Source organism: Oncorhynchus mykiss, chromosome 8 (genome assembly GCF_013265735.2).
Source record: "Oncorhynchus mykiss isolate Arlee chromosome 8, USDA_OmykA_1.1, whole genome shotgun sequence".
Taxonomy (NCBI): Eukaryota; Metazoa; Chordata; class Actinopteri; order Salmoniformes; family Salmonidae; genus Oncorhynchus; species Oncorhynchus mykiss.
In genome coordinates, this window is record NC_048572.1 from 81416863 (window position 1) to 81442886 (window position 26024).

A 26024-nucleotide genomic window follows, 5' to 3' on the forward strand; every position below is an offset into this window, starting at 1 on the left:
GAGTGGTCTACAATATATCAGAGAACAGGAAAGAAAACCTCTATCTCCCCATCGCTCTGCCTGGGGACTCCATGGACAAGTACACTCTGGCTAAGCTATATACAGACAGTTCATTACACACTGACTAAACTATAGCCAGACACTTCAGTTCAGTTATCGACTCAATGGAAAGTATTAAAGTAAGACGTATGGACATGACATCTCTCATCCACAAGAGGGCATATTTCCACAACCAAGGAGAGCTAATTATAAAGAAATCAGGCTCATGTAGGCTACAGCTGCCATCTTGGATCATGTTGCATCAGATATGGAAGGAACACAGCTCTCCAACCTTCAGTGTGAACTGAACCCCTAAAGGAACATCACTGAAGTTTTCAAATGTCTGTCTGATTCATCAAGATCAGAAAACGACATTTTCACACCGCACCTTCAACTTTGTTTATGAGGGGTGAGTAGTAGAAATGTACATGTTTAAAAATGTGTTGGCTGTACAAGAATTACACACTAACACATTTTATTGTGATGCGTTTGAATTGTAATCAAATTGTAACATGTTAAAATGCATCGCACTCCAGCTTTCATAAACATGAAAAAGCAAGCTTGGAGTACATTTTAGACCATGTTTATTATTTTTTTTAAATTACTACAGTTAACATGTATTGGAAACAGGTTAGGACATGATAGAATTGCAAACGGAATGTGTGATTTTTCAGGTAGGGTAAAGTCAAATAATCCCAACCCTTAAGGTGTGCCTCCTGTAGAAAACTGGGACAAAAGAAACTGGACTGACATTGAGCATTTGTGGGCCACAAAGAGTCGAAGAAAAACAGACATTTCAACCTGAAGTAAGTGAACTAGTTTTAATATCTTGTTGAAAAGAAGAAGGTAAGGAAGTGCTGCTATGATACAGTAGATCTTTGTAAATAGAAGGTGTCTTTGGTTAATTGGTCGTCTAATAACATACTTCATATAATTAAAACGCTTTTATTGTTACAGCTTGTTAAATGGAACAAACATTTAACTGCTTGCATGGATTTTTTTTCTCCATTGAACATACCAATGAAGGCATTTTCATTTTATTAAAAGTTCCTTGGTCCTTCTTTTGTATTTCTCAATTCTTAACTGTCAAATACTCCTATACTCCAACTATACGTGTTATCTAATATACGGGGTATCGTCGGACGGGGCCACAGTGTCTCCCGACCCCTCCTGTCTCAGCTTCCAGTATTTATGCTGCAATAGTTTATGTCGGGGGGCTAGGGTCAGTCTGTTATATCTGGAGTACTTCTCCTGTCTTATCCGGTGTCTTGTGTGAATTTAAGTATGCTCTCTCTAATTCTCTATTTTTCTCCCTTTCTTTCCCTCTCTCTTTTCTTTCTTTCTTTCTTTCTTTCTTTCTAAGGACCATGCCTCCGGACTACCTGGCCTGATGACTCCTTGCTGTCCCCAGTCCACCTGGTCGTGTAGCTGCTCCAGTTTCAACTGTTCTGCCTGCGGCTATGGAAGCCTGACCTGTTCACCGGACGTGCTACCTGTCCCAGACCTGCTGTTTTCAACTCTCTAGAGACAGCAGGAGAGGTAGATACTCTGAATGATCGGCTATGAAAAGTCAACTGACATTTACTCCTGAGGTGCTGACCTGTTGCACCCTCTACAACCACTGTGATTATTATTATTTGACCCTGCTGGTCATCTATGAACATTTGAACATCTTGGCCATGTTCTGTTATAATCTCCACCCGGCACAGCCAGAAGAGGACTGGCCACCCCTCATAGCCTGGTTCCTCTCTAGGTTTCTTCCTAGGTTTTGGCCTTTCTAGGGAGTTTTTCCTAGCCACCGTGCTTCTACACCTGCATTGCTTGCGGGTTGGGGTTTTAGGCTGGGTTTCTGTACAGCACTTTGTGACATCAGCTGATGTAAGGAGGGCTTTATAAATACATTTGATTTGATTTGATCTATTGCATGGGCATATAATTGCAGTACCTTACTGATTGTTTCCCTAGTAGACAACCAGTGAAGAGACAGATGACTTAGTGCTGAGGTGTGACTTTTCCTGAGAGCAAAATGGAGTCGTCTGATCACAGTAAGTTAGACTTGGATATGGTGAGACTATACAGAACTATACTAATACACTTCTATAGCTACAGTCAATCCTGAGGTTATACAGTGCCTTGCGAAAGTATTCGGCCCCCTTGAACTTTGCAACCTTTTGCCACATTTCAGGCTTCAAACATAAAGATATAAAACTGTATTTTTTTGTGAAGAATCAACAACAAGTGGGACACAATCATGAAGTGGAACGACATTTATTGGATACTTCAAACTTTTTTAACAAATCAAAAACTGAAAAATTGGGCGTGCAAAATGATTCAGCCCCCTTAAGTTAATACTTTGTAGCGCCACCTTTTGCTGCGATTACAGCTGTAAGTCGCTTGGGGTATGTCTCTATCAGTTTTGCACATTGAGAGAATTTTTTCCCATTCCTCCTTGCAAAACAGCTCGAGCTCAGTGAGGTTGGATGGAGAGCATTTGTGAACAGCAGTTTTCAGTTCTTTCCACAGATTCTCAATTGGATTCAGGTCTGGACTTTGACTTGGCCATTCTAACACCTGGATATGTTTATTTTTGAACCATTCCATTGTAGATTTTGCTTTATGTTTTGGATCATTGTCTTGTTGGAAGACAAATCTCCGTCCCAGTCTCAGGTCTTTTGCAGACTCCATCAGGTTTTCTTCCAGAATGGTCCTGTATTTGGCTTCATCCATCTTCCCATCAATTTTAACCATCTTCCCTGTCCCTGCTGAAGAAAAGCAGGCCCAAACCATGATGCTGCCACCGCCATGTTTGACAATGGGGATGGTGTGTTCAGGGTGATGAGCTGTGTTGCTTTTACGCCAAACATAACGTTTTGCATTGTTGCCAAAAAGTTCAATTTTGGTTTCATCTGACCAGAGAACCTTCTTCCACATGTTTGGTGTGTCTCCCAGGTGGCTTGTGGCAAACTTTAAACGACACTTTTTATGGATATCTTTAAGAAATGGCTTTCTTCTTGCCACTCTTCCATAAAGGCCAGATTTGTGCAATATACGACTGATTGTTGTCCTATGGACAGAGTCTCCCACCTCAGCTGTAGATCTCTGCAGTTCATCCAGAGTGATCATGGGCCTCTTGGCTGCATCTCTGATCAGTCTTCTCCTTGTATGAGCTGAAAGTTTAGAGGGACGGCCAGGTCTTGGTAGATTTGCAGTGGTCTGATACTCCTTCCATTTCAATATTATCGCTTGCACAGTGCTCCTTGGGATGTTTAAAGCTTGGGAAATCTTTTTGTATCCAAATCCGGCTTTAAACTTCTTCACAACAGTATCTCGGACCTGCCTGGTGTGTTCCTTGTTCTTCATGATGCTCTCTGCGCTTTTAACGGACCTCTGAGACTATCACAGTGCAGGTGCATTTATACGGAGACTTGATTACACACAGGTGGATTGTATTTATCATCATTAGTCATTTAGGTCAACATTGGATCATTCACAGATCCTCACTGAACTTCTGGAGAGAGTTTGCTGCACTGAAAGTAAAGGGACTGAATAATTTTGCACGCCCAATTTTTCAGTTTTTGATTTGTTAAAAAAGTTTGAAATATCCAATAAATGTCGTTCCACTTCATGATTGTGTCCCACTTGTTGTTGATTCTTCACAAAAAAATACATTTTTATACCTTTATGTTTGAAGCCTGAAATGTGGCAAAAGGTCGCAAAGTTCAAGGGGGCCGAATACTTTCGCAAGGCACTGTATGTAGTTTATAACAGAGTTTCGGGAAGAGAGCTTTAAGCTTCCCTGCAAACAACAATGAGTTGTTAGGACGTCCCCGGGACATCACAAAATGGTCTCCTAAAGTCATCAGGACGTTGTGTCATGGTCTCCTAGAAGATTTGTCTAGTTCCCGGTTGGTCCCGGGGACGTCCCCGAGAATGTTTTTAGGATGTTCTTGGGACGTTGTGTCATGGTCCCTTGGAGGTTTTGTCTAGTTCCCAGATAGTTCCGGGGAATACTTCAGGTTATCTCGGTATAACCAGGACCGCTCGCGTAGCCCTGCCTCTCTTTCTATATCGAAGCGTTGTCCGCGTAGAGAGGTCTTTTGCCTTGTCACTCTCAACGGTCTAGCTCTAGCTGGGATGTGTGAACCCCACGTTTATCCTCTAGATTCTTTGCTTCACCACTAATTGGTTCTTGAGTTGTTATTAAGCCTTCTTCCTACCAGTCTCTATATGATTTCCCTGTGGTTGAGTATTTCCCCTCCTAGGCCAGTGCGAGGTGTTGGAAGCAGTCGTTAAACTGTGGCACTCAACACTTTCCCAAGGTGAACTGGTCGTACTTTGATCATAGATAAATTTGATCTCCGTTATATTCTCTGCATCACCCAGCTGTCCCGTCCACTGGCCGCCTTTATATGAATTCATATATTGTCAATTTTCACATGTCTGATTAACCAGTACTGGTCCTTTAGTTATATTTACTATATACCCTTGGAATGTGTTACTGGTCACTGATTTTCACAACACCACTATGGTATTATTATGATCCCAGGTCAGATTCCATTTTGTAATATTATATCTCTGTTTTAACTTGACTGAAGGACACAGTGAGTCATTTGTTATGGTGCATTGTACGGGTGTGCCCCATCTCTTTGTAAATGCTCTATAGGTTGGTATAGAGTTGGCACATTTTTCTTGGAGTATCTCTAGTCGCTGTACTAATTCTCTCTCTTGTTTTTCATACACTATCCCTAGGTTTAGTCCTATTATTATGGCGGTGGGTACTAATATTATGGTGGAAAGGATACTTACCCACCAGCACCATCCCACCTTACATTCCCTATGCCTGGTTCTATATTCTCCCAGCCTCATTTCCCTGTGGAAACAGAGGGAGACATTCTCGTTAGTTTTGTTTTCTTTCTTATTTATTTTTTACAAATGGGGGACCTAGTATGGCCTGTGTCCCTTTGTCTAGATGTGCCCTCTCCAGGGTCTTGTGTGTCTGAGGTTAGTTTTCTTTTTATTAGGTTAATCAACCTTCTAATTTTTCCTTGTGGATCAGGTAGAGCAGCTTCATTTCTACCTCTTCCCTCTCCAGGAGCTGCTTTCCTGTCCACCAACATGTGGCACGAGTATACACAGTCCAATTTGGTTTTGGGGTCCTGGGAAATGTATATTTGCCAGCCCAATTTCACCATGTGCCTTTCTCTTTTGTCACCCCTGACGGGTTCTGTATCCTCTATGGCCATAAGCTTGGAGACACAGCGCATTGTCTTCTCTTTCCTCATTAACCTGCCCCAGTTATGTTTTCTTACTGGCTTACATGTTCTTTCAATTATTTTACGTGTGTTCTGACTCTCTCTATTTGGTCTGGAACAAAAAATGGTTCATATTTATGACTACCCTTATAATTATTTAGCGTCCGATAAGCTGAGGAGATTTTCTTCTCCTTGTAGCATATTTATCCCTAAGTGGTTTATTATTTTCATAACTTTTTTAAAGTCCATCCTGAAATTGTACCCTGAGGCGTCCAGTCTTTGCATTATTTTACTTCCCTGTAAAGTCCCATTCCCCTACTCCTGTGTCAGTGTCCAACTGACCTAATACATTTGCACATGGGTCACTATCTGTCTCAGCTCTTTCAATGTAGTTATGCCTATGTTTGACTTCCTCTTAACTGCTGCTTTTAATGGCTGTGGTTTAAAAACGGCTTTTTTCACTTCCGCATCTGCTTCCTGTTGCCGCAGCTAATACTGTCAGTACCAAATATGGTCTCTGTTTCCAAATATTGACTGACTGTCTCACTGTCTCCCTGTTTACACTAATTAATTTTATAGAACTCAACATTTCTATGTAGTAACCTATAAGATAATTATACAGTTCAACTTAATTAACCCGATACTCTCAATGACCCTGGGTCACAACAGATGCCATATATTCTTGTCATCTTTCTACTATTTGAAGACAAACCTTCAAATGATTAGATAAGGCCACAACACTGCTAAACATAGCATATGTTTTCTGTACTAATGAAATCTCTCTTTCTGGAGTCCACTGTATTTTATCTAACAATAACCTGGGTTAATCTTAACTCAGTCGCATCAATAATTTGATATATGTTGCGTAGTATGGGATCCATTACCTACAGTACTTTATTATCCCTAAGAACTGCAACATATTTATTTTCAAAATTACATTTAATGCTTTATAAAATAACTATTTTTCTACCTTCATCTTTTTTTCTGCCCTGTTGGCTTAAAATATATCCTAAATACTTAACATAAATCTTCCTGCATGGCTCTCAACATTACACTAGTGTCTCCTAGATTCGTTGGAGTCCCATCTTATAGCAGGGCCATTGCCATGGGGTACCAGGGCTGTGCATCGAAGGCCACTTTGCCACAATACACACTTACATCCTCTGGCCCCCCTTCTTTTTCTGGAATGACTTTTAATTAGAACCCAATTTCGTATTACTACGAGGTCTGCCTGCCTTAACGGCGCTGAAAATAAATCACTCTTGTTAACATATCTTCACCTTGAGGTTTGTATACATTTCCTATTTAGTTATAAACTCTATAGTACTTTCTTATTTCTCAGGGATTTTCCCTCATACAACGCCCATAGTGACACTTACGCACTATGTTAGCTTTACTTTCCCAAGGAAATAATACAATTTCAAAGTAGTTATACACTTTGAATAGAGACTGGTGTTCCTTAATCATTTTATAATTCATTTCCACCTGTTCCAACAATTTCTAGTGAAGTTGATCAGTCTTCACGGGAAATTCTTAGGATTCAGGGCTATTTGCCTAATCCTGTTATTGGAGGGGCCGTCTGTTCCCTCTTGGTCAGCGGCCCCAGGGTATTCCTGCGAGCCTAGTGCTGGGCAGACCTGCCTTTTGCCTGCGTATCATTTCCTGTTCTGTACCATTATTTTCTACCCTACTTTGCTCCTCATGAGCTGCCGTAGTATCTATGGTAGTGTCCATTTAGGGTTATTTTCTGGAAATTTTTATCATCCCAGAAAGTTGTCTACCCTCAAATCCTAGAAGGTATTTTATGGCTGTCTAGTCTACCTTTCTCAGTTTACCCCATGATAAACCCGGTACGACGAAACATCCTAATGATTTGTAAGGTAAGGCACTAGCTCGCCTAGTCCTTTGTAATTCCTCCTCGTCCGCATGGAGGGCCAATGCTCTTCCTGCGTCTGGGTAGGTTGGTACTGCCGTAGCCATGTCTCTAACTCTTTAAAGATATCTACTTTAGTAAGTTGTTTGGAAATAGAGCGCTGGTAGGGGCCGTTAACTCAGGTAGTAGTAGAGTCTTAAATAGAGGTGTGGGGCCCCACGTTGGGCGCCAAGTGTCGCGATACGAAACCTTCAGCCCCGCCCCTTGGCCGGCAGCGGGGTGCTAGAGGTGGTTAGCGTCCCGTTCCCTGGATTGGACAGGGCACTATAGATACTTCAGGTTATCTCGGTATAACCAGGACCGCTCGCGTAGCCCTGCCTCTCTTTCTATATCGATACGTTGTCCGCGTAGAGAGGTCTTTTGCCTTGTCACTCTCAACGGTCTAGCTCTAGCTGGGATGTGTGAACCACACGCTTATCCTCTAGACTCTTTGCTTCACCACTAATTGGTCCTTGAGTTGTTATTAAGCACTAGTCCTACCAGTCTCTATATGATTTCCCTGTGGTTGAGTATTTCCCCTCTGTGATGTATCTAGTTTAAAGTGTGAAGACCTTTAGTCAACTTAGTCTCACTACTCTGCCCGTCGGCTATGTATCGCTTGGATAAAACTTAGATCGATAAGACAATTAATGAATCACCACTGGACACACCTTCCTCCTTGTCTTTTAATGGTAACTCATTCTGTCATAGAGCATTGATCCCCGTTTCCAGTGTCCCGGTAGCGGGGAGTGTCAGAGTTGTTATCTCCCGTGCAGTTAACTGTCTTGGGAGGACGTTCTACTCGAGACAAAATAAGACTACCGTTTATTTTTGAAAACACTCTGTTGTTTGTCTTTTACAATCAAACACATTTCAAAATACACAATTTGTTACTCGGTCACACACAGCGTTAATCAAAAACATGCCAATGCCTTAATGCTCTATAAATGCCTGGTACAATGATAACACTTATCTCTACATTAAATGCTTATAATAGTTCTTTAATTACATTTGAGAGATGACGGGGAGACCCACGAGATCAGGAGCAGAGTCTCAATCAGACAGAGTGCTGAGAATTTAGTTTCGGTATCGATTCCTCCTATGAGGGATCGGTGGTTCACTTAAATTTCGAGATTCAAGTTAGTCTGGAGAGATCAGAGATTCTCCGCTGAGCTACCGCAGTGGCGAGAAATACCCAGCCGGAATGTGGAGCTCAATCAATTAAGATATTATTGCATCCAGATTAACCAGGCGAAAGGCAAACTGCCGACTAGAACAACTGTTCAATAGCTAAACGGCAAGAGCCCAAGTTCCAGCAAGTTAGAATCTGTCAGTTATTTGAGTCAGGTGGCAATTACCCGAAGTCAAATGGTTGTCTAAATGAATTCAGAATTCAAGAAGTCAGCGCCGAAGTATCGGCAGTTTCTCTATATATACCTTTTTATCCCTCACTCGAGGTCACGTGAGTGTCCTCCCCTCTACACACTTGGAGGACACACAGCTGCTTTACCACACATTAACAACAGTTCATACAGTGCCTTGCGAAAGTATTCGGCCCCCTTGAACCTCGACCTTTTGCCACATTTCAGGCTTTAAACATAAAGATATAAAACTGTATTTTTTTGTGAAGAATCAACAACAAGTGGGACACAATCATGAAGTGGAACAACATTTATTGGATATTTCAAACTTTTTTAACAAATCAAAAACTGAAAAATTGGTCGTGCAAAATTATTCAGCCCCTTTACTTTCAGTGCAGCAAACTCTCTCCAGAAGTTCAGTGAGGATCTCTGAATGATCCAATGTTGACCTAAATGACTAATGATGATAACTACAATCCACCTGTGTGTAATCAAGTCTCCGTATAAATGCACCTGCACTGTGATAGTCTCAGAGGTCCGTTAAAAGCGCAGAGAGCATCGTGAAGAACAAGGAACACACCAGGCAGGTCCGAGATACTGTTGTGAAGAAGTTTAAAGCCGGATTTGGATACAAAAAGATTTCCCAAGCTTTAAACATCCCAAGGAGCACTGTGCAAGCGATAATATTGAAATGGAAGGAGTATCAGACCACTGCAAATCTACCAAGACCTGGCCGTCCCTCTAAACTTTCAGCTCATACAAGGAGAAGACTGATCAGAGATGCAGCCAAGAGGCCCATGATCACTCTGGATGAACTGCAGAGATCTACAGCTGAGGTGGGAGACTCTGTCCATAGGACAACAATCAGTCGTATATTGCACAAATCTGGCCTTTATGGAAGAGTGGCAAGAAGAAAGCCATTTCTTAAAGGTATCCATAAAAAGTGTTGTTTAAAGTTTGCCACAAGCCACCTGGGATACACACCAAACATGTGGAAGAAGGTGCTCTGGTCAGATGAAACCAAAATTGAACTTTTTGGCAACAATGCAAAACGTTATGTTTGGCGTAGAAGCAACACAGCTCATCACCCTGAACAACCATCCCCACTGTCAAACATGGTGGTGGCAGCGTCATGGTTTGGGCCTGCTTTTCTTCAGCAGGGACAGGGAAGATGGTTAAAATTGATGGGAAGATGGATGGAGCCATATACAGGACCATTCTGGAAGAAAACCTGATGGAGTCTGCAAAAGACCTAAGACTGGGACAGAGATTTGTCTTCCAACAAGACAATGATCCAAAACATAAAGCAAAATCTACAATGGAATGGTTCAAAAATAAACATATCCAGGTGTTAGAATGGCCAAGTCAAAGTCCAGACCTGAATCCAATCGAGAATCTGTGGAAAGAACTGAAAACTGCTGTTCACAAATGCTCTCCATCCAACCTCACTGAGCTCGAGCTGTTTTGCAAGGAGGAATGGGAAAAAATGTCAGTCTCTCGATGTGCAAAACTGAGAGACATACTCCAAGCGACTTACAGCTGTAATCGCAGCAAAAGGTGGCTACAAAGTATTAACTTAAAGGGGGCTGAATAATTTTGCACGCCCAATTTTTCAGTTTTTGATTTGTTAAAAAAGTTTGAAATATCCAATAAATGTCGTTCCACTTCATGTTTGTGTCCCACTTGTTGTTGATTCTTCACAAAAAAATACAGTTTTATATCTTTATGTTTGAAGCCTGAAATGTGGCAAAAGGTCGCAAAGTTCAAGGGGGCCGAATACTTTCGCAAGGCACTGTATATGGGCATCCGTTTATGACAGTGCCCTTACTCTATCAGCAATGAGTCTAACAGCTGTTCCCATTCAGAGATGTCACTTGAGGCAGAGGGTGGTTCTTCCTGACACCAGTCTTGTTCAGTAGTTGGTTGGCTTGATTCATCTTCTGGTGACGTTGCCCAATCCGGTATTTCAGTAGGGGTGGTCATCTCTGTCTCTACCATTGGTGTAAGGCAGGGGAAGAGGACCAGGATGTAGATCCATTTGGTGTTTTACTACAGTCCCTTGGAGGTTTTGTCTAGTTCCCAGATAGTTCCGGGGACATCCATGAAAATGTTTTAAAAACCTTTTTGGGATGTTGTGTCATGGTCCTCCAGAGGTTATTTCTTGTTTCAGTTTGGTCGCTGGGACGTCCAAGGAAGTTTTTAGGTTGTTCTTGGGACGTTGTGTCATGGACCCTGGAGGTTTTATCTAGTTCCCGGTTTGTCCCTGGGACGTACTCTGGGAAGATTTTAGGACATTCTTGGGAGGTTGTGTCATGGTTGGGACGTTGTGTCATGGTTGGGACGTTGTGTCATGGTTGGGACATTGTGTCATGGTTGGGACATTGTGTCATGGTTGGGACATTGTGTCATGGTTGGGACATTGTGTCATGGTTGGGACATTTTGTCATCGTCCCCTGGACCCAAGAAGGTCCTGAAACCAGGAATTACACAAAGGGCCCAGAGAGAATGTTCCCTTGGGACAATCACGTGACGACTTCAGGACTAGTTAAAGGAAAGTCATGAGAACGTCGTAAATAGGTCCTGACATAGACCTCAGTGACGTCCTGGGTCCATCTAAACCTTGGTTCACTACCTGAAGCTGCCCCCACCAGCAGAAGGGCCAGCACAACCTTGGGGGGGGTCCAACCCCGATCCACAACTATCACCCACGCCAAAACCCTCAAATACCAAACTCTACCAACTACTAGCAGCAAAACTTGTGTAGTGTGTGTAGTCTGCTGTTTATTATACCATACCACTTGATTGTGTTTATTGTGTCTCCTAACTGTGACATGACAAAGTAGTAACCTACAGTACCATCTTGTGGTCAGCTATTGAACGGAGCAGAATTATGATGCTGCAGAGTCTTCCCTAAATCATTTTTTTTTTGCAAGGGACATGCATGTAACCTACTCATGTAACCAAGATGATAATCAACCAAGATGCCATTTCTAACCTTTTTTAACAGGCAGTTCGATCCGGCGGTCATTTTAAACCAATTTACAATTAAATGAAACATATACATTTTATTTGGCATATTGTATAAAATGGGAAATTGCAAGTTTGTAAAATGTTGTTGACCTCAAAACACCTAATTTAAGAATGATTAAACTACTAATATGTTGTTTTACAATTTTAGGAACTCGTAAAAATATGCTTTACCGGGCAGTTGAGTTGCCCATTAAAGGAATGCTATTAAGTCAAAGCTAGTGATAATGGACTATGGAGAAATATTGTCATGGGATTTTTTTTGTCTGTGCAAATACAAAAATCCTTTCAAATCCATATAATTAGTTACTGTCTGTCTGTTATCTTCAACGTGTTTCACAATATCATTCAGTACATGTAATTGCTCTTGTATTTTAAGCATATAAACTGTAAATGCATTAATTTATATGCATTTGAATATTTATATTTTGACACACAAATACATCACATTTGATATCCATCCTCATATATCCTTTCTTCCATTAAAAAGGTACAGTAAATGAAGAAGACAAAGTCATTTTTTAGATCTAAAAAGTCTATGCTAATTCCAATCCAAAATGTGTATACTCTAATTGGTCAACTCAACCTGGCTGGTTGAGATGCATCGTGGTTGAGTTGCTTGCAATGCATTATCTATCAAAGCAATGCTAACAAAAATTTATTTAGAGACTAAATACACATATTTTGCAGAAAGAAAAAAAATCCAGATATTTGTATTCTTCTTGCTGTGCCAGTTAAAGTGTAAATAAGTTGTATATTCTTGATAATAATGAAGTTTAACCTGTGCCCTCCATAGATGCTCAGTTGGTGAATGAACACAGGTCCCAGCTCATTCAGAGGGTCACCATGGTGATGCCTATAGCTGATGAGCTGCTAGCTGAAGGCATGATTCATAAAGAGATGTACTCTAACATCAGCGCTGCCAGAACTGATGAGGACAAAATGAGGGAGCTCTTTAAAGCCCTCCACTCTGGAGGAAACAAAGTGAAATCTGCCTTTCTCTCCATACTGAGGGAGAATGAACCTAATCTGGTCCAGGATTTGGGTGAGTGAAGATGTACACAGACATGTAATCTAGAGTGAAACTGACTGTTGTGTTTGAACATTTCCATTATTAGGTTGTAGTCAGAGTCTGCCATAACAATATCTTGTGTGAAAACTTGTACTGTAATAACACTTTAATGTGAGGTATTTATTCATTATTTGTATAATTTACATAGAATTCCACATCAAACAAGGAGATCAACAAGGTAAGTCATGTCTTTTCCACCTATTTAAATATCAACATTAATATGATTCAAATAATATGATTTAAACAGTGTTTGTTTTCAACAGAAACATTTGTAAAATTATGAATTGACTTTCTGTTATCGTATCAACATGTAGCGAACAAAAGCACAGCAACCCTAAAGTACAAGGAATTCATCAGAGGTGAATATGCCACAGTGCAGGAGTACAACTCTCTCCCTGGAGAACATGTGAAGCTAGATGATCGCTACACTGAGCCCCTGATCATCCAGAAACACCGTCAGCAGAGAGAGAGAGAGGAGGAGATCCGCTCCAGAGGACAGAACTTTCATCACGTCATGGGCCAGAGGGACAGCGAGGCCTACAAGAGTATCAAAGTGGAGAGGCTGTTTGATCCAAACGAGCACGGTGACATTCTGAGAATAGTGATACTGCAGGGCCACTCTGGAACTGGCAAGTCATTTACCAGTCAGAAGATCATGTCTGACTGGGCCTTTGGAAGACTTTACGAAGACCAATTTGACTTAGTTTTTCACCTGAGGTGCAAAGAACTGAACCAGGCCACTGGGAGAAAAAGTCTGATGGATCTGCTTAACTACGATCAGAGTTCATCATCAATGATCAAGCAGGTCCTTCTCCAGTCTCCTGAGAGGGTTCTCTTCCTGGTAGACGGCTTTGATGAGCTCAAATTCTCACTTGATGTACCTAAAGACTCCCTTCCCAGGGACCCGTGGACACAATGCTCTCCCGAAGTGACACTGAGTGGCCTGATACGGCAACAGATCTTAACCAAGTTCTTCCTGCTTGTCACCACCAGGTCCACAGCGTTGGACAAACTGATTGGAGTGGTCAAACATCCAGTGAGATACGCTGAGATATTGGGCTTTTCGGAGGAAGGTGTGAAGGTCTACTTTGAGAAGTTCTTCAAACAGAAGCAACACTCACATCAAGCCTATGACTCTGTGAGGGAAAATGAAACCCTTTTCACCGCATGTTTCATTCCAGTCATCTGCTGGATCATTTGCACAGTTTATAGGGAGCAGTTTGATGAAGGCACAGAGATGATACAATCGCTGGAGACCACCACCTCCATTTTTGTTGAATTTGTTGCCACGCTGTTGAAGCACCACTGTCAGGATTTGGGTCAGTCAGCTCTTACTATCCTCCAAGGACTAGGCAAGCTGGCAGAAAAGGGAATGGAAGAGCAGCAAGTCTTATTTGACCATGATAGTGTGTCACAGACAGTGTCAGATCCTTCCAAAGTCCCCTTCTTGTGTAAGTTTCTCCAAAAGAAAAGAGTAAGTCAGACCACTATGTACAGCTTCATGCACCTCAGCTTCCAGGAGTTTTTCACAGCCCTCTCATACATGTCACTGGGTGATGAGGAAGCTCAGGGGAAAGTTAGAGAGCTACTTTCTAAGGTTCAACGTGGACTGCTACACTTTCACCTCCTGCCCATTGTTCAATTTCTCTTTGGCATCTTAAACAAGGAAGTTGCAAAACGACTGGAGGAAAAACACATCTCTTGTTCTCAAGGAATCTGGACCCAGCTCAAACATTTTATTCTGGAAGTCATTGAAAAAGGAAAGGAGGATCAAATCGTTAGACGTACAATGCAGCTTTTCACATTTCATTGTCTATATGAGCTCCATGCAGATGATTTTGTTAAAGAAGCCATGGGAACATACACAGACATTAATATGTCAGGAAGTCCCCTGAAGAAAACAGACTGTTGGGTGTTGATGTATTGTCTTCAGCATTGCAAGTCTATCGAATGTCTTGAACTGAGTGGGTGCAATTTAACTGCAGAGAACATGAAAATCCTTCTGCCAGCGTTGCAGAAATGTAAAGCTCTCGTGTGAGTATTGTTGCTTGTCCCTTTAATGTAGATAGCCTATTTTTACCAATGTTTTTGATTTTGAATAAATAATGTAAACTGAATTATGCTCAGTTTCTCCTGCAAGCTCATCAATGGCGCCAAGGGAGATCATTTTCATAATGGATATTTAAGTAATTAACCATAAGAACCCAGGGATTATCGTGTGATAACTCCCGACCTAAGGGATGTTCTTCAGCCGAGGGCGAAGCCAAAATCAATGGCATCTAGCTAGCTAGCACAGGTTTAATGATGATGAGACATGAACTTAAATATATCATTATTTAATCAATCATTTATAAATAGGCAAACTCCAGCTGATTGCCAAGTTAATAATATAGTCATGGAAGATTGCTTGGCAAGTGTTACTTCTCCTTAGCTTTAGTTAGCTATCTAGCTAGCTAGCATACACACGATCACATCAAGCAGCTGAAATGACAACAAACTATGTGCATTTTCATTTGTTTTACCTTTGTTTCAGTATTGCAATTTATTTGGATTTATCCATTATAATGATGCAGATAAATTAATTCACCTGGCTCCGAGAAGCTGTCAGTCTCGTCACGCTCATATGTATTGCACGGGGGAGGTAAAAGATAAATGCGACATGTTGGTTAGGCACACAGCAAGGCTTATGTTATTAACCCCAGCTGTACCAAACCAGGCAAGAAACACGTGGAAATGATGTCTAGAAACGCTTTCCTGGGGGGGGGGATTAAGTTTATGAATGCCTGTCTGGGCTACAGGAAAGTGGATGCACATTGATACTTTAAATGGAATTAAGGCATCATGGCATTTTGTGGGAATTAATGTGAATAATTCCCTGCTATCAACCAATCAGCATCCAGGATTCAAACAACCTGTTTTATTTTATTTTTTTTACAATTTTAACTCTTCGATTAATTCTTTCTGACATATCAGTTACTTCATGTTTTTTTGGGACACTGTTTGTAGGTTGCAGGTGGACGACCTGGCCGATGATGATTTAGATGGTCTGTTGACAGCGCTGGGAGAAGGAAAGAGTTTGGAGCTGGAGTAAGAATCACATGATCTTTACTGTAATATCAAACCTTATTCACCAAAAACAGTTTTCCAGTTTAATTTACTGCATCTCTACATCAACAACCTCAGACCAATTCATACCAATTATATGAATAATCATTTCTCAATAACTTTTCTACCATCAGTCTACTACTTTGAAACAACATTATTCAAACCACACTAGTCTGTTATTAGTGATGGTTCACACACACCTTCAACAAATATCCTTCATTAAGTTTGATAACCAGATTCATATATGTGTTTGATAAATAAATATTACATTTACTATTAATGTTTCTGTTACTTTCTGGATGTTTTTAGAGGGACTGTTTATGTTTCTCTCTTTTAAAATTGTGTTTTCTTTGCCTAACTCCAATTTTTCTGTATATTTCAGTCTGCGTAACACCAACTTCTCTGATGAGAAAGTACAGGACTTGCTTGTTGCTCTCACTAAACACAAAACCAGAAAAGTTCAAATTGGAGTGAAGTCCATCACCAGCAATACAGCTGACAAATTCATGTCCCTCATCAGTAAGGCACATGGAGTCTTGGATCTGATAAAGTAAGTCTGAACTTTAATTTTAGCTCCCAATCAACTGATTATATATCATACAATATTAAATTGAATTGATTGTCTTTGAAAACAGCAGGCAGCAGAATGCCTCAAGCTACCGATCAAAAGTTTTGGGTCACTTAGAAATGTCCTTGTTTTTGAAAGAAAAGCACATTTTCTGTCCATTAAAATAACATCAAATTGATCAGAAATACAGTGTAGACATTGTTAATGTTGTAAATGACTATTGTAGATGGAAACGGCTGATTTTTAATGGAATATCCACATAGGTGTACAGAGGCCCATTATCAGCAACTATCACTCCTGTGTTCCAATGGCACGTTGTGTTAGCTAATCCAAGTTTATCATTTTAAAAGGCTGATTGATCATTAGAAAACCCTTTCGCAATCATGTTAGCACAGCTGAAAACTGTTGTTCTGATTAAAGAAGCAAAAAAACGGGTCGTCTTTAGACTAGTTGAGTATCTGGAGCATCAGCATTTGTGGGGTCGATTACAGGCTCAGAATGGCCAGAAACAAAATACTTTCTTCTGAAACTCGTCAGTCTATTCTTGTTCTGAGAAATGAAGGCTATTCCAAGTGAGAAATTAATTAACCAGAAACTGAAGATCTGTTGACAATACAGCCCACCCCTGAATGAGCATGTACTGTATAATGCAATATTTCCTTTCCTGTTGAGCTTTTCCTATAGGGCATTATAACACTTTGCTTCATAAGACATTATACAGCCTTGATCATAATGCTATATGAACGTGGTCATTCTTATGAAAGCATTTGTAAACCTATGGAAAAACTTGCAAGTTGCAAGTTTCACCTACTCTGACATGTGATATGTGGTTGTCGCAACTAGTGTGAATGTACTAGCTGTCAGTGGCTCTGGATAAGAGCTTCTGCTAAATTTTATTTTATTTTTTTATTTTACCTTTATTTAACCAGGCAAGTCAGTTAAGAACAAATTCTTATTTTCAATGACGGCCTGGGAACAGTGGGTTAACTGCCTGTTCAGGGGCAGAACGACAGATTTGTACCTTGTCAGCTCGGGGGTTTGAACTCACTTCCGGTTACTAGTCCAACGCTCTAACCACTAGGCTACCCTGCCGCCTCACTAACATGTCATTGAAATGTAGTCCTATGGAAAATGTTTGTAAGCAGTTGTTAGCAACTAATGTATGTCATGCATCACAATGCTTTATGCAAATGTGCTTAATGCATTATGAGGATATTAATGGAGATTATTTATGGGAAGTGTTACCAAAATTGAACAATACATAATTTCAACAATAATACTGTATATTATGACTTATCACTGTTTCCACAGGCTTCATAGTTGTGGGAATGTTGCATTGAGTGTCCAGCTACAGAAAGATGGAGTGAGGTGAGTATCTTTTAATATTAATTGTATTTTGGTTTTCAGTTGAAATTAATGTAGAAATTTGTATTTGATTGAATTTGACTAACAGTTGTACAGATGATTTCTGAAAAGTTCATAATTGAATAACTGCCTCGAGTGGATGAAGAGGTTTTGTTTGTGAAAGTCATTTTCTGTGTTGTATCTGGTGTTTACAGTACGCATCTTGTCAATTAAATTATTCAATTATTCATGCAATATATATTTTTTTTTAATCTCTTGTTTTTGAAGAGCTCCCCAAATTGTTCTTTGGTTAAAAGTGCCAGAGATGAAAATGATCTGTGACTCTATCAGAACATCTGGCTACAGTTTGACTGGAGTGAAGTAAGTATAATTTCACATCTCTCATTACCGCAAATCACACATTTCACAGCGGATATCTTTATTTATTGTACGTGTTATGAAGATGATTCGTTGAAGCACACAAGTGATGAGGAACCCTTTCTGAGAGCTGAAGACTTCCCATGCTAATGCCTAGGTTTAAACTCAGTGAGCGAACACATTTTGATCCTATAGCTGTAGTTTAAGACATCATTGTACTTGTTGAACTCTAGTTTATCTATGACATCACTAAGTAAGTAATATTATATCACAAATAAACTACAGTTTATCTTCCTCATATAAGGTTTGGAGTAGTACTGTGAAAGATGTTGTTTTGCTCCTGATGACAGGTTGAGAGTGTGGCGTGTGGCTGACGAGGGCCCATTCCTCTACCCTACAAAAAAGTGTAGGTTAACGTAAGGGAGACTAATAAATTATACTTCCTGAATATTCCATATTTTGAAAATCTCAAATTGAACCTTGAAACTCTCTCTGGTGATTTTTTTTTAATGTTTAATTGCATTTCATATAATTTGTGACTTGCTGCCATATAGTGATTCACTTTGCTCAACATACTGTTGCCAGACAGTGAATGAACATTCATTGGTATTCAATCATGTGTACAGGTTACACATAGACGGGCCTCTCAGATGCGGCGTAGGGCGTGAAGGTCAACAGTCAGCACTCAGCAGCATTGAGATGTCCCTATACGGCGTTAATGTATTTGACTGGAGACGCATCCATCAGCTACGTCAAACTCTGGAGCATAAGTAAAGACTACTGTCTTCAATGTAAATCTCAACACGCAGCGCGCGCACGCACGCAGGCACGCACACACACACACACACACGGTTATAGAGAAGCACACTGAACAGCTCACAATGAGCCTTTTAAAGGTCATTTACACTTGAGCCAACATCTGCAGTGTTTATTATGAATGCGGTCTCTGCCAATGGTAGTGAAGTTGTTTTGAAAACGATGCTCTGCTCTATATAGTGTATATAGTGCTCTGCTCTATAACACGCCTCAGGTTGAACCTCGGCCAAACTATTACATATCTGCACACAAACAAAAATATGTCATAAGATTTTAATGGTGTCTGTGTCTGTTTGTGTCACATGAATGACCTCTACCAGGCCAGAGTGGGATGAGCATGCTGATGAACTGATCTCGCTGCTACACTCTCAAACCTCTCTGGAGGAAATAGTTATGTTGGTGAGCCGCTTGACAGAGAGGTGTGCTGTCAGTGTAATCCGTCTGAGCCACGCCTGTTCCAACCTAAAGGACATAATGTGAGTCCAACCTACTATAATATCAGTGTAGTCAGTCTCAGCCAGGCCTGTTCCAACCTGAAGGACATAATGTGAGTCCAACCTACTATATTATCAGTGTAGTCAGTCTCAGTCAGGCCTGTTCCAACCTGAAGGACATAATGTGAGTTCAACCTACTATATTATCAGTGTAGTCAGTCTCAGTCAGGCCTGTTCCAACCTGAAGGACATAATGGGAGTCCAACCTACTATATTATCAGTGTAGTCAGTCTCAGCCAGGCCTGTTCCAACCTGAAGGACATAATGTGAGTTCAACCTACTACAGTGTCTTGCGAAAGTATTCGGCCCCCTTGAACTTTGCGACCTTTTGCCACATTTCAGGCTTCAAACATAAAGATATAAAACTGTATTTTTTTGTGAAGAATCAACAACAAGTGGGACACAATCATGAAGTGGAACGACATTTATTGGATATTTCAAACTTTTTTAACAAATCAAAAACTGAAAAATTGTCTGTGCAAAATTATTCAGCCCCCTTAAGTTAATACTTTGTAGTACTTTGCTGCGATTACAGCTGTAAGTCACTTGGGGTATGTCTCTTTCAGTTTTGCACATTGAGAGACTGAAATCTTTTCCCATTCCTCCTTGCAAAACAGCTCGAGCTCAGTGAGGTTAGATGGAGAGCATTTGTGAACAGCAGTTTTCAGTTCTTTCCACAGATTCTCGATTGGATTCAGGTCTGGACTTTGACTTGGCCATTCTAACACCTGGATATGTTTATTTTTGAACCATTCCATTGTAGATTTTGCCTTATGTTTTGGATTATTGTCTTGTTGGAAGACAAATCTCCGTCCCAGTCTCAGGTCTTTTGCAGACTCCATCAGGTTTTCTTCCAGAATGGTCCTGTATTTGGCCCTCATCCATCTTCCCTGTCCCTGCTGAAGAAAAGCACTTCCAAACCATGATGCTGCCACCACCATGTTTGACAGTGGGGATAGTGTGTTCAGGGTGATGAGCTGTGTTGCTTTTACGCCAAACATAACGTTTTGCATTGTTGCCAAAAAGTTCAATTTTGGTTTCATCTGACCAGAGCACCTTCTTCCACATGTTTGGTGTGTATCCCAGGTGGCTTGTGGCAAACTTTAACCGACACTTTTTATGGATATCTTTAAGAAATGGCTTTCTTCTTGCCACTCTTCCATAAAGGCCAGATTTGTGCAATATACGACTGATTGTTGTCCTATGGACAGAGTCTCCCACCTCAGCTGTAGATCTCTGCAGTTCATCCAGAGTGATCATGGGCCTCTTGGCTGCATCTCTGATCAGTCTTCTCCTTGTATGAGCTGAAAGTTTAGAGGGACGGCCAGGTCTTGGTAGATTTGCAGTGGTCTGATACTCCTTCCATTTCAATATTATCACTTGCACAGTGCTCCTTGGGATGTTTAAAGCTTGGGAAATCTTTTTGTATCCAAATCCGGCTTTAAACTTCTTCACAACAGTATCTCGGACCTGCCTGGTGTGTTCCTTGTTCTTCATGATGCTCTCTGCGCTTTTAACGGACCTCTGAGACTATCACAGTGCAGGTGCATTTATACGGAGACTTGATTACACACAGGTGGATTGTATTTATCATCATTAGTCATTTAGGTCAACATTGGATCATTCAGAGATCCTCACTGAACTTCTGGAGAGAGTTTGCTGCACTGAAAGTAAAGAGGCTGAATAATTTTGCACGGCCAATTTTTCAGTTTTTGATTTGTTAAAAAAGTTTGAAATATCCAATAAATGTTGTTCCACTTCATGATTGTGTCCCACTTGTTGTTGATTCTTCACACAAAAATACAGTTTTATATCTTTATATTTGAAGCCTGAAATGTGGCAAAAGGTCGCAAAGTTCAAGGGGGCCGAATACTTTCGCAAGGCACTGTATATTATCAGTGTAGTCAGTCTCAGCCAGGCCTGTTCCAACCTGAAGGACATAATGGGAGTCCAACCTACTATATTATCAGTGTAGTCAGTCTCAGCCAGGCCTGTTCCAACCTGAAGGACATAATGGGAGTCCAACCTACTATATTATCAGTGTAGTCAGTCTCAGCCAGGCCTGTTCCAACCTGAAGGACATAATGTGAGACCAACCTACAATACTATCATTGTCTGTGTTCTTATATTTGTTTCAGTGTTACTGTTCCACTCATGAATCCTCTATTCGCTTTCTCTCTTAGCCTTCAAGTAAACGGTTTCTTATTGGAGGAAGGAATAGAATGCTTACGTGAATCAAAGAGGCGCCCAGACTGCCAGTTACTTCTCTTGGGGTATGGACGTACTTACTGTATATTATATTTTATACCATGGCATTGATGAATACTTGTTTCTGATTGGCTTGAAGGGCATTCTAGGGCGTGCATTATTTAAGTGATGTGGCCCAAGAAGCCGGTGTTTGGAGGATATATTGGCATGGGTGTTGTTTTGTTGAAGGCCGGCAAACTGTGCAATATATATCCTTCAAACAACAGATTATCGAGCATTATTACTTTTTTACAACGGGTTACCAAATAATAATTTACATATTTTCATTAAAAACATTATTTTGATTGATTTATTCATACTATTTCATCCTTCCTCAAGATTTAGTCCCGAGTCAAATCTAGGGTTGCTACCCAAGCCGCCTGGTCATTCGTTCGTTTGCCAGAGACACGACCCAGTCGTTAAGTCTTTTTGTTCTGTATCTATGGACGCAACCTAGTCATTCGTTCTAAATTTTCCACTGCCATACTGGCTGGCAACATTATTATCCATTGCTTGCTAGCTAGCCAGCTACAGCTAACTTACAGTCACGTCGAACAGTGCAGCCAGAATAACAGCAAATTAGCTGCATTTGCGTTTGTTTGAGTTGTTTTCTAGTGACATTTATTTTGAATACATCCCCAACAATGAGCTAATGATATGTGCTTTCGCCTGGCATAGAACATATGCTTTCTTGTCAGGACACTGTTGTTCAGAGGAGCTAGCCAACAACACAGCTAACACAATCACTTCAAACTGAAGCTGGAAAGACAGCAAACTAGCTGCATATAATTTTTATAGTGGAGATCAAGTTCATAATTTGCCTGGCTGGGCTGATGAGACAGTGGATTGTGCAGTCAGATGGAACAGAGTAAAAATACATTTTAAAGTAATAGATTTAGCCGGTGAGAATTTGTGGAATAGACACCGGCTGGAATACGGATTTGACCAATCAGCATTCAGTATTAGACCCACCCATTGGATAATTCCCTATAATGCACGGTAGAATTCAATGGCTATAGTTCATTCTTACATGTTCTATTTTTGAGCTGCTTTTGAAAGCAAAAGTCGAATTGGAAACAATATTGACATTTGTTGAATTTGTTTGATTTTCATAATGGCAAGCTAATCAAATCAAATCAAATTTATTTATATAGCCCTTCGTACATCAGCTGATATCTCAAAGTGCTGTACAGAAACCCAGCCTAAAACCCCAACCAGCAAGCAATGCAGGTGTAGAAGCACGGTGGCTAGGAAAAACTCCCTAGAAAGGCCAAAACATAGGAAGAAACTTAGAGAGGAACCAGGCTATGTGGGGCAAGCTAGGACTGATGGTTTGGTTAGCTAAACTAGCAAGTCTGTTTGGTTACCACGGCAACTACTTTAGCTATCTAGTGAACTTGCAAGCTACTGTACTTCAGTGGATGATGAACACATTTTTACCAGCAAATGAACAAATGTCTAGTGGAAAATGTGTTCAATTATAGCCGTGGTATAAAAGGGATAATCGAATCGGGGCTCTAGAAAGTAATGCAACTCTGTGGAAGCAGTGTTGCCAACTTAGCGACTTTGTCGCTATATTTAGCGAGTTTTCAGACCCCTCTTAAGTGACACATTTTCAAAAAAGGGTCTTGCGACAAATCTAGCGACTTTTTCTGGTGTTATTGGAGACTTTGACGTGAAAGCAGGTATCGTTCTTACTCTTCTAAACGAGCAGCGGGTGCTGCCTGTGAGTGCTTTGGGACAGGGGTGGGGCCCACGGCCGTGCTGCCGTGGGCCCCACCCCTGTCCCAAAGCACTCACAGGCGGCCCAGTCCTCGCGCAGCAGTCCCTCCCAGCTGCAGTCAGAGCAGGAGATGTTCACCCCTCCGCATCCAGACTGCAAATGAATCGGGCATGCGGGAAGCCGCAGCTGGCTGATCCCGCCCTGGTTTACACAAAAGAAAACAATTAACCTGAATTAGGGACAGACTAGTTACCATAATTTTCTCACATTGCCATTGACCGTTTTTTATATTGTCTCTTTTTGGTCCATTTAGATTGTTAATGTAGATTGTATACAAAAAAAATGTAAAAAATGTTATGGTTAAAAATGTTCATGTTTTACTGTGACTTGTTTAAGGCTACTAAGTGGACCATGAGGTTAAAAACCAAACCAAATTAAGAAAACTAAACAAAAAAACAAAAAATAAAAATAAAAACGAAGTAACTCCGTTAGTGTCTCTTTTGGGTCAGTTTTGCCGGTCCCAAGCCAGGATAAAGGAGGAGGGTTGGAATTGTGACATAAAAAAAACAAGAATCAACAGTTCTAATCATATTTAGGGTGTTTTTTACTCACTTTTTGTCTCTCCCACGACGTTATTCCTCTCTCCTACAGCGTCCATCACAATTTCATGCACACGACCGATTATGCAAATTAGGCAATGACGTCATTTATTAGCAACTTCTAGCAACTTTTAGGACAGCCAATAGCTACTTTCCTTACTGAGAAGTTGGCAACACTGCGTGGAAGGTCAGTCCACTTCACTAGCGTGTTGTCTAACACACCTTCCACGTCGTTCCTTATTTTCCATAGAACGCATAGCCCCTTGTTGATTATCTCTTACGTATCAGTTATTTGAGGCTTGAATAAACCAATGAATCAACTGAAGTTATTAATAGGGTGTGCCACTAGATCTCTTCAGGTGTTAATCATCCCTTACCTCTGCAGGAGGAGATGCAGGAAGCTTGCTGACCAGTGCTCTGAGGAGAAGGACAAGAGGCTCAGTTGTAATGACAACGTTTTACTTGCTCTACATGGAGAATCATTCATAGAGATTGTGTTAAGGCATGGGAAGGAAAGCGGTATTGATGACACGTGGAATGGGAACGAAATCAATATTGATGACATGTGGAATGGGAACGAAATCAATATTGCTGACATGTGGAATGGGAACGAAAACAATAGTGATGGCACGTGGAATGAGAACGAAAGCAGTAGGCCTAGAGATTATATAAAGTGTAAAGGGTGTTGTGTTGTTGGATAGTGACCATGATGAAGACAACAGAGATGGTATAAGAAATATAACAAGAGGACAAAGACAACAGAGATGGTATAAGAAATATAACAAGAGGACAAAGACAACAGAGATGGTATAAGAAATATAACAAGAGGACAAAGACAACAGAGATGGTATAAGAAATATAACAAGAGGACAAAGACAACAGAGATGGTATAAGAAATATAACAAGAGGACAAAGACAACAGAGATTGTGAGAAATACAGCATACAAGAGACGGAGGACAAAGACGAGAGTGAAGAGACATACCTTTGATCCTGATACCACTTAGATTTGGACTGATACGAACTATACATACTGAAAATGTTTTTGGGGTGGTAATTTCAAAATGTAACTTTAGACTTTAGAAAGACTATAAGATTAAGCCAAATGAACTGAACTGAACATATCTTACCTGCATTGGAGAGTCTTTATGGGAATGGTTCGCACCATAAACAATGTAATATGCTGTATTGTTAAATATTATATGTACATTTCTGTATTATATGCACCACTAAACATGCCCATTTGAACTTTCCACTGCAGTACTTCCTTCATTGTAATATATTTTACCCCCATTCATTTATTACCACCATACTTATGTTTATTCTTGATATTATTATTGTCTAATTAAATACATTATTACATGTAATTGTTCATACTATATATGTTTATGTTGTGTGTATACTGTTTGTGTACATTATTATTTCTACATTCAGTCTGTTTATTGAATTGTCAGCACCATTTCACCAGGTCAAATCCCTGGTACATGTAAATGTGCTTGGTGAGTAAAGGTGGTTGTGATTCTGAATCTGATTCTGTGAGTAGAAGTGCAGGAGACAAGCAGCATTTCTCTGAACCTCTCATATTCCCTGGGTTTCCGCTTGTGTTCCTCTGTCGCTCAGTTGGTAGAGCTTGGAGCTTGCAGTGCTAGGACAGTGTGCTTGATTCCCACGACCATACGAAAGTTAAATGTATGCGTGACTGTAAATTGCTTTGGATAAAATTGAATGCTAAATGGCACGTACTGTTATTATTAAATGTAGGCCACAGGAGATGAGTCAATTCTCTCTTCTCCTCCTTTGGGCTCCCGAGTGGTGCAGTGGTCTAAGACACTGCATCTCAGTGCAAGAGTGCAGTTTGAATCCAGGGTGCATCACATCTGGCCGTGATAGGGTGGTGCACAATTAGCCCAGTGTTGTGCAGGGTAGGCTGTCATTGTAAATAAGAATTTGTTCTTAACTGAGTTGCCTAGTTAATTATTTGTTATTTTATTTGGTCTTTAAGTTGGTTACGCCCCTGGCAGCATTACACCATTCCAATAGTTTTGTGAATCTGTCAGGAATATTTTGTCAGCTAACACACCTGGATTAC

At 40.6% G+C, this 26024-nt stretch overlaps 1 protein-coding gene and 1 long non-coding RNA gene across 6 annotated transcripts; both read left to right on the forward strand.

Annotated features, from left to right (window-relative positions):
* Positions 1–277: 277 nt before the first annotated feature.
* LOC110529142 lies at positions 278–1460 on the forward strand. Its single transcript, XR_002474338.2, has 3 exons — positions 278–448; positions 747–845; positions 1403–1460. It is a non-coding gene; the product is annotated as an uncharacterized LOC110529142 (long non-coding RNA).
* A 49-nt stretch (positions 1461–1509) lies between these two features.
* Positions 1510–24866, forward strand: LOC110530755 (NACHT, LRR and PYD domains-containing protein 1 homolog). 5 transcript variants are annotated; one of them, XM_021614009.2, is made up of 15 exons: positions 1510–1578; positions 2005–2084; positions 12388–12636; positions 12812–12841; positions 12978–14697; positions 15670–15750; positions 16151–16318; positions 17648–17704; positions 17969–18061; positions 18409–18474; positions 18685–18828; positions 19195–19350; positions 21552–21641; positions 24323–24664; positions 24705–24866. In XM_021614009.2, the coding sequence occupies exons 2-14, from the start codon at positions 2066–2068 to the stop codon at positions 24636–24638; spliced, it is 3189 nt and encodes a 1062-aa protein (XP_021469684.2). In that variant the 5' UTR covers positions 1510–1578; positions 2005–2065; the 3' UTR covers positions 24639–24664; positions 24705–24866. The 5 variants fall into 5 exon arrangements, with proteins under 5 accessions (XP_021469684.2, XP_021469683.2, XP_036842366.1 ...); XM_021614008.2 differs by having other exon boundaries at positions 24323–24866; XM_036986469.1 differs by having other exon boundaries at positions 1526–1578; positions 2008–2084; positions 24323–24866.
* Positions 24867–26024: the final 1158 nt, after the last annotated feature.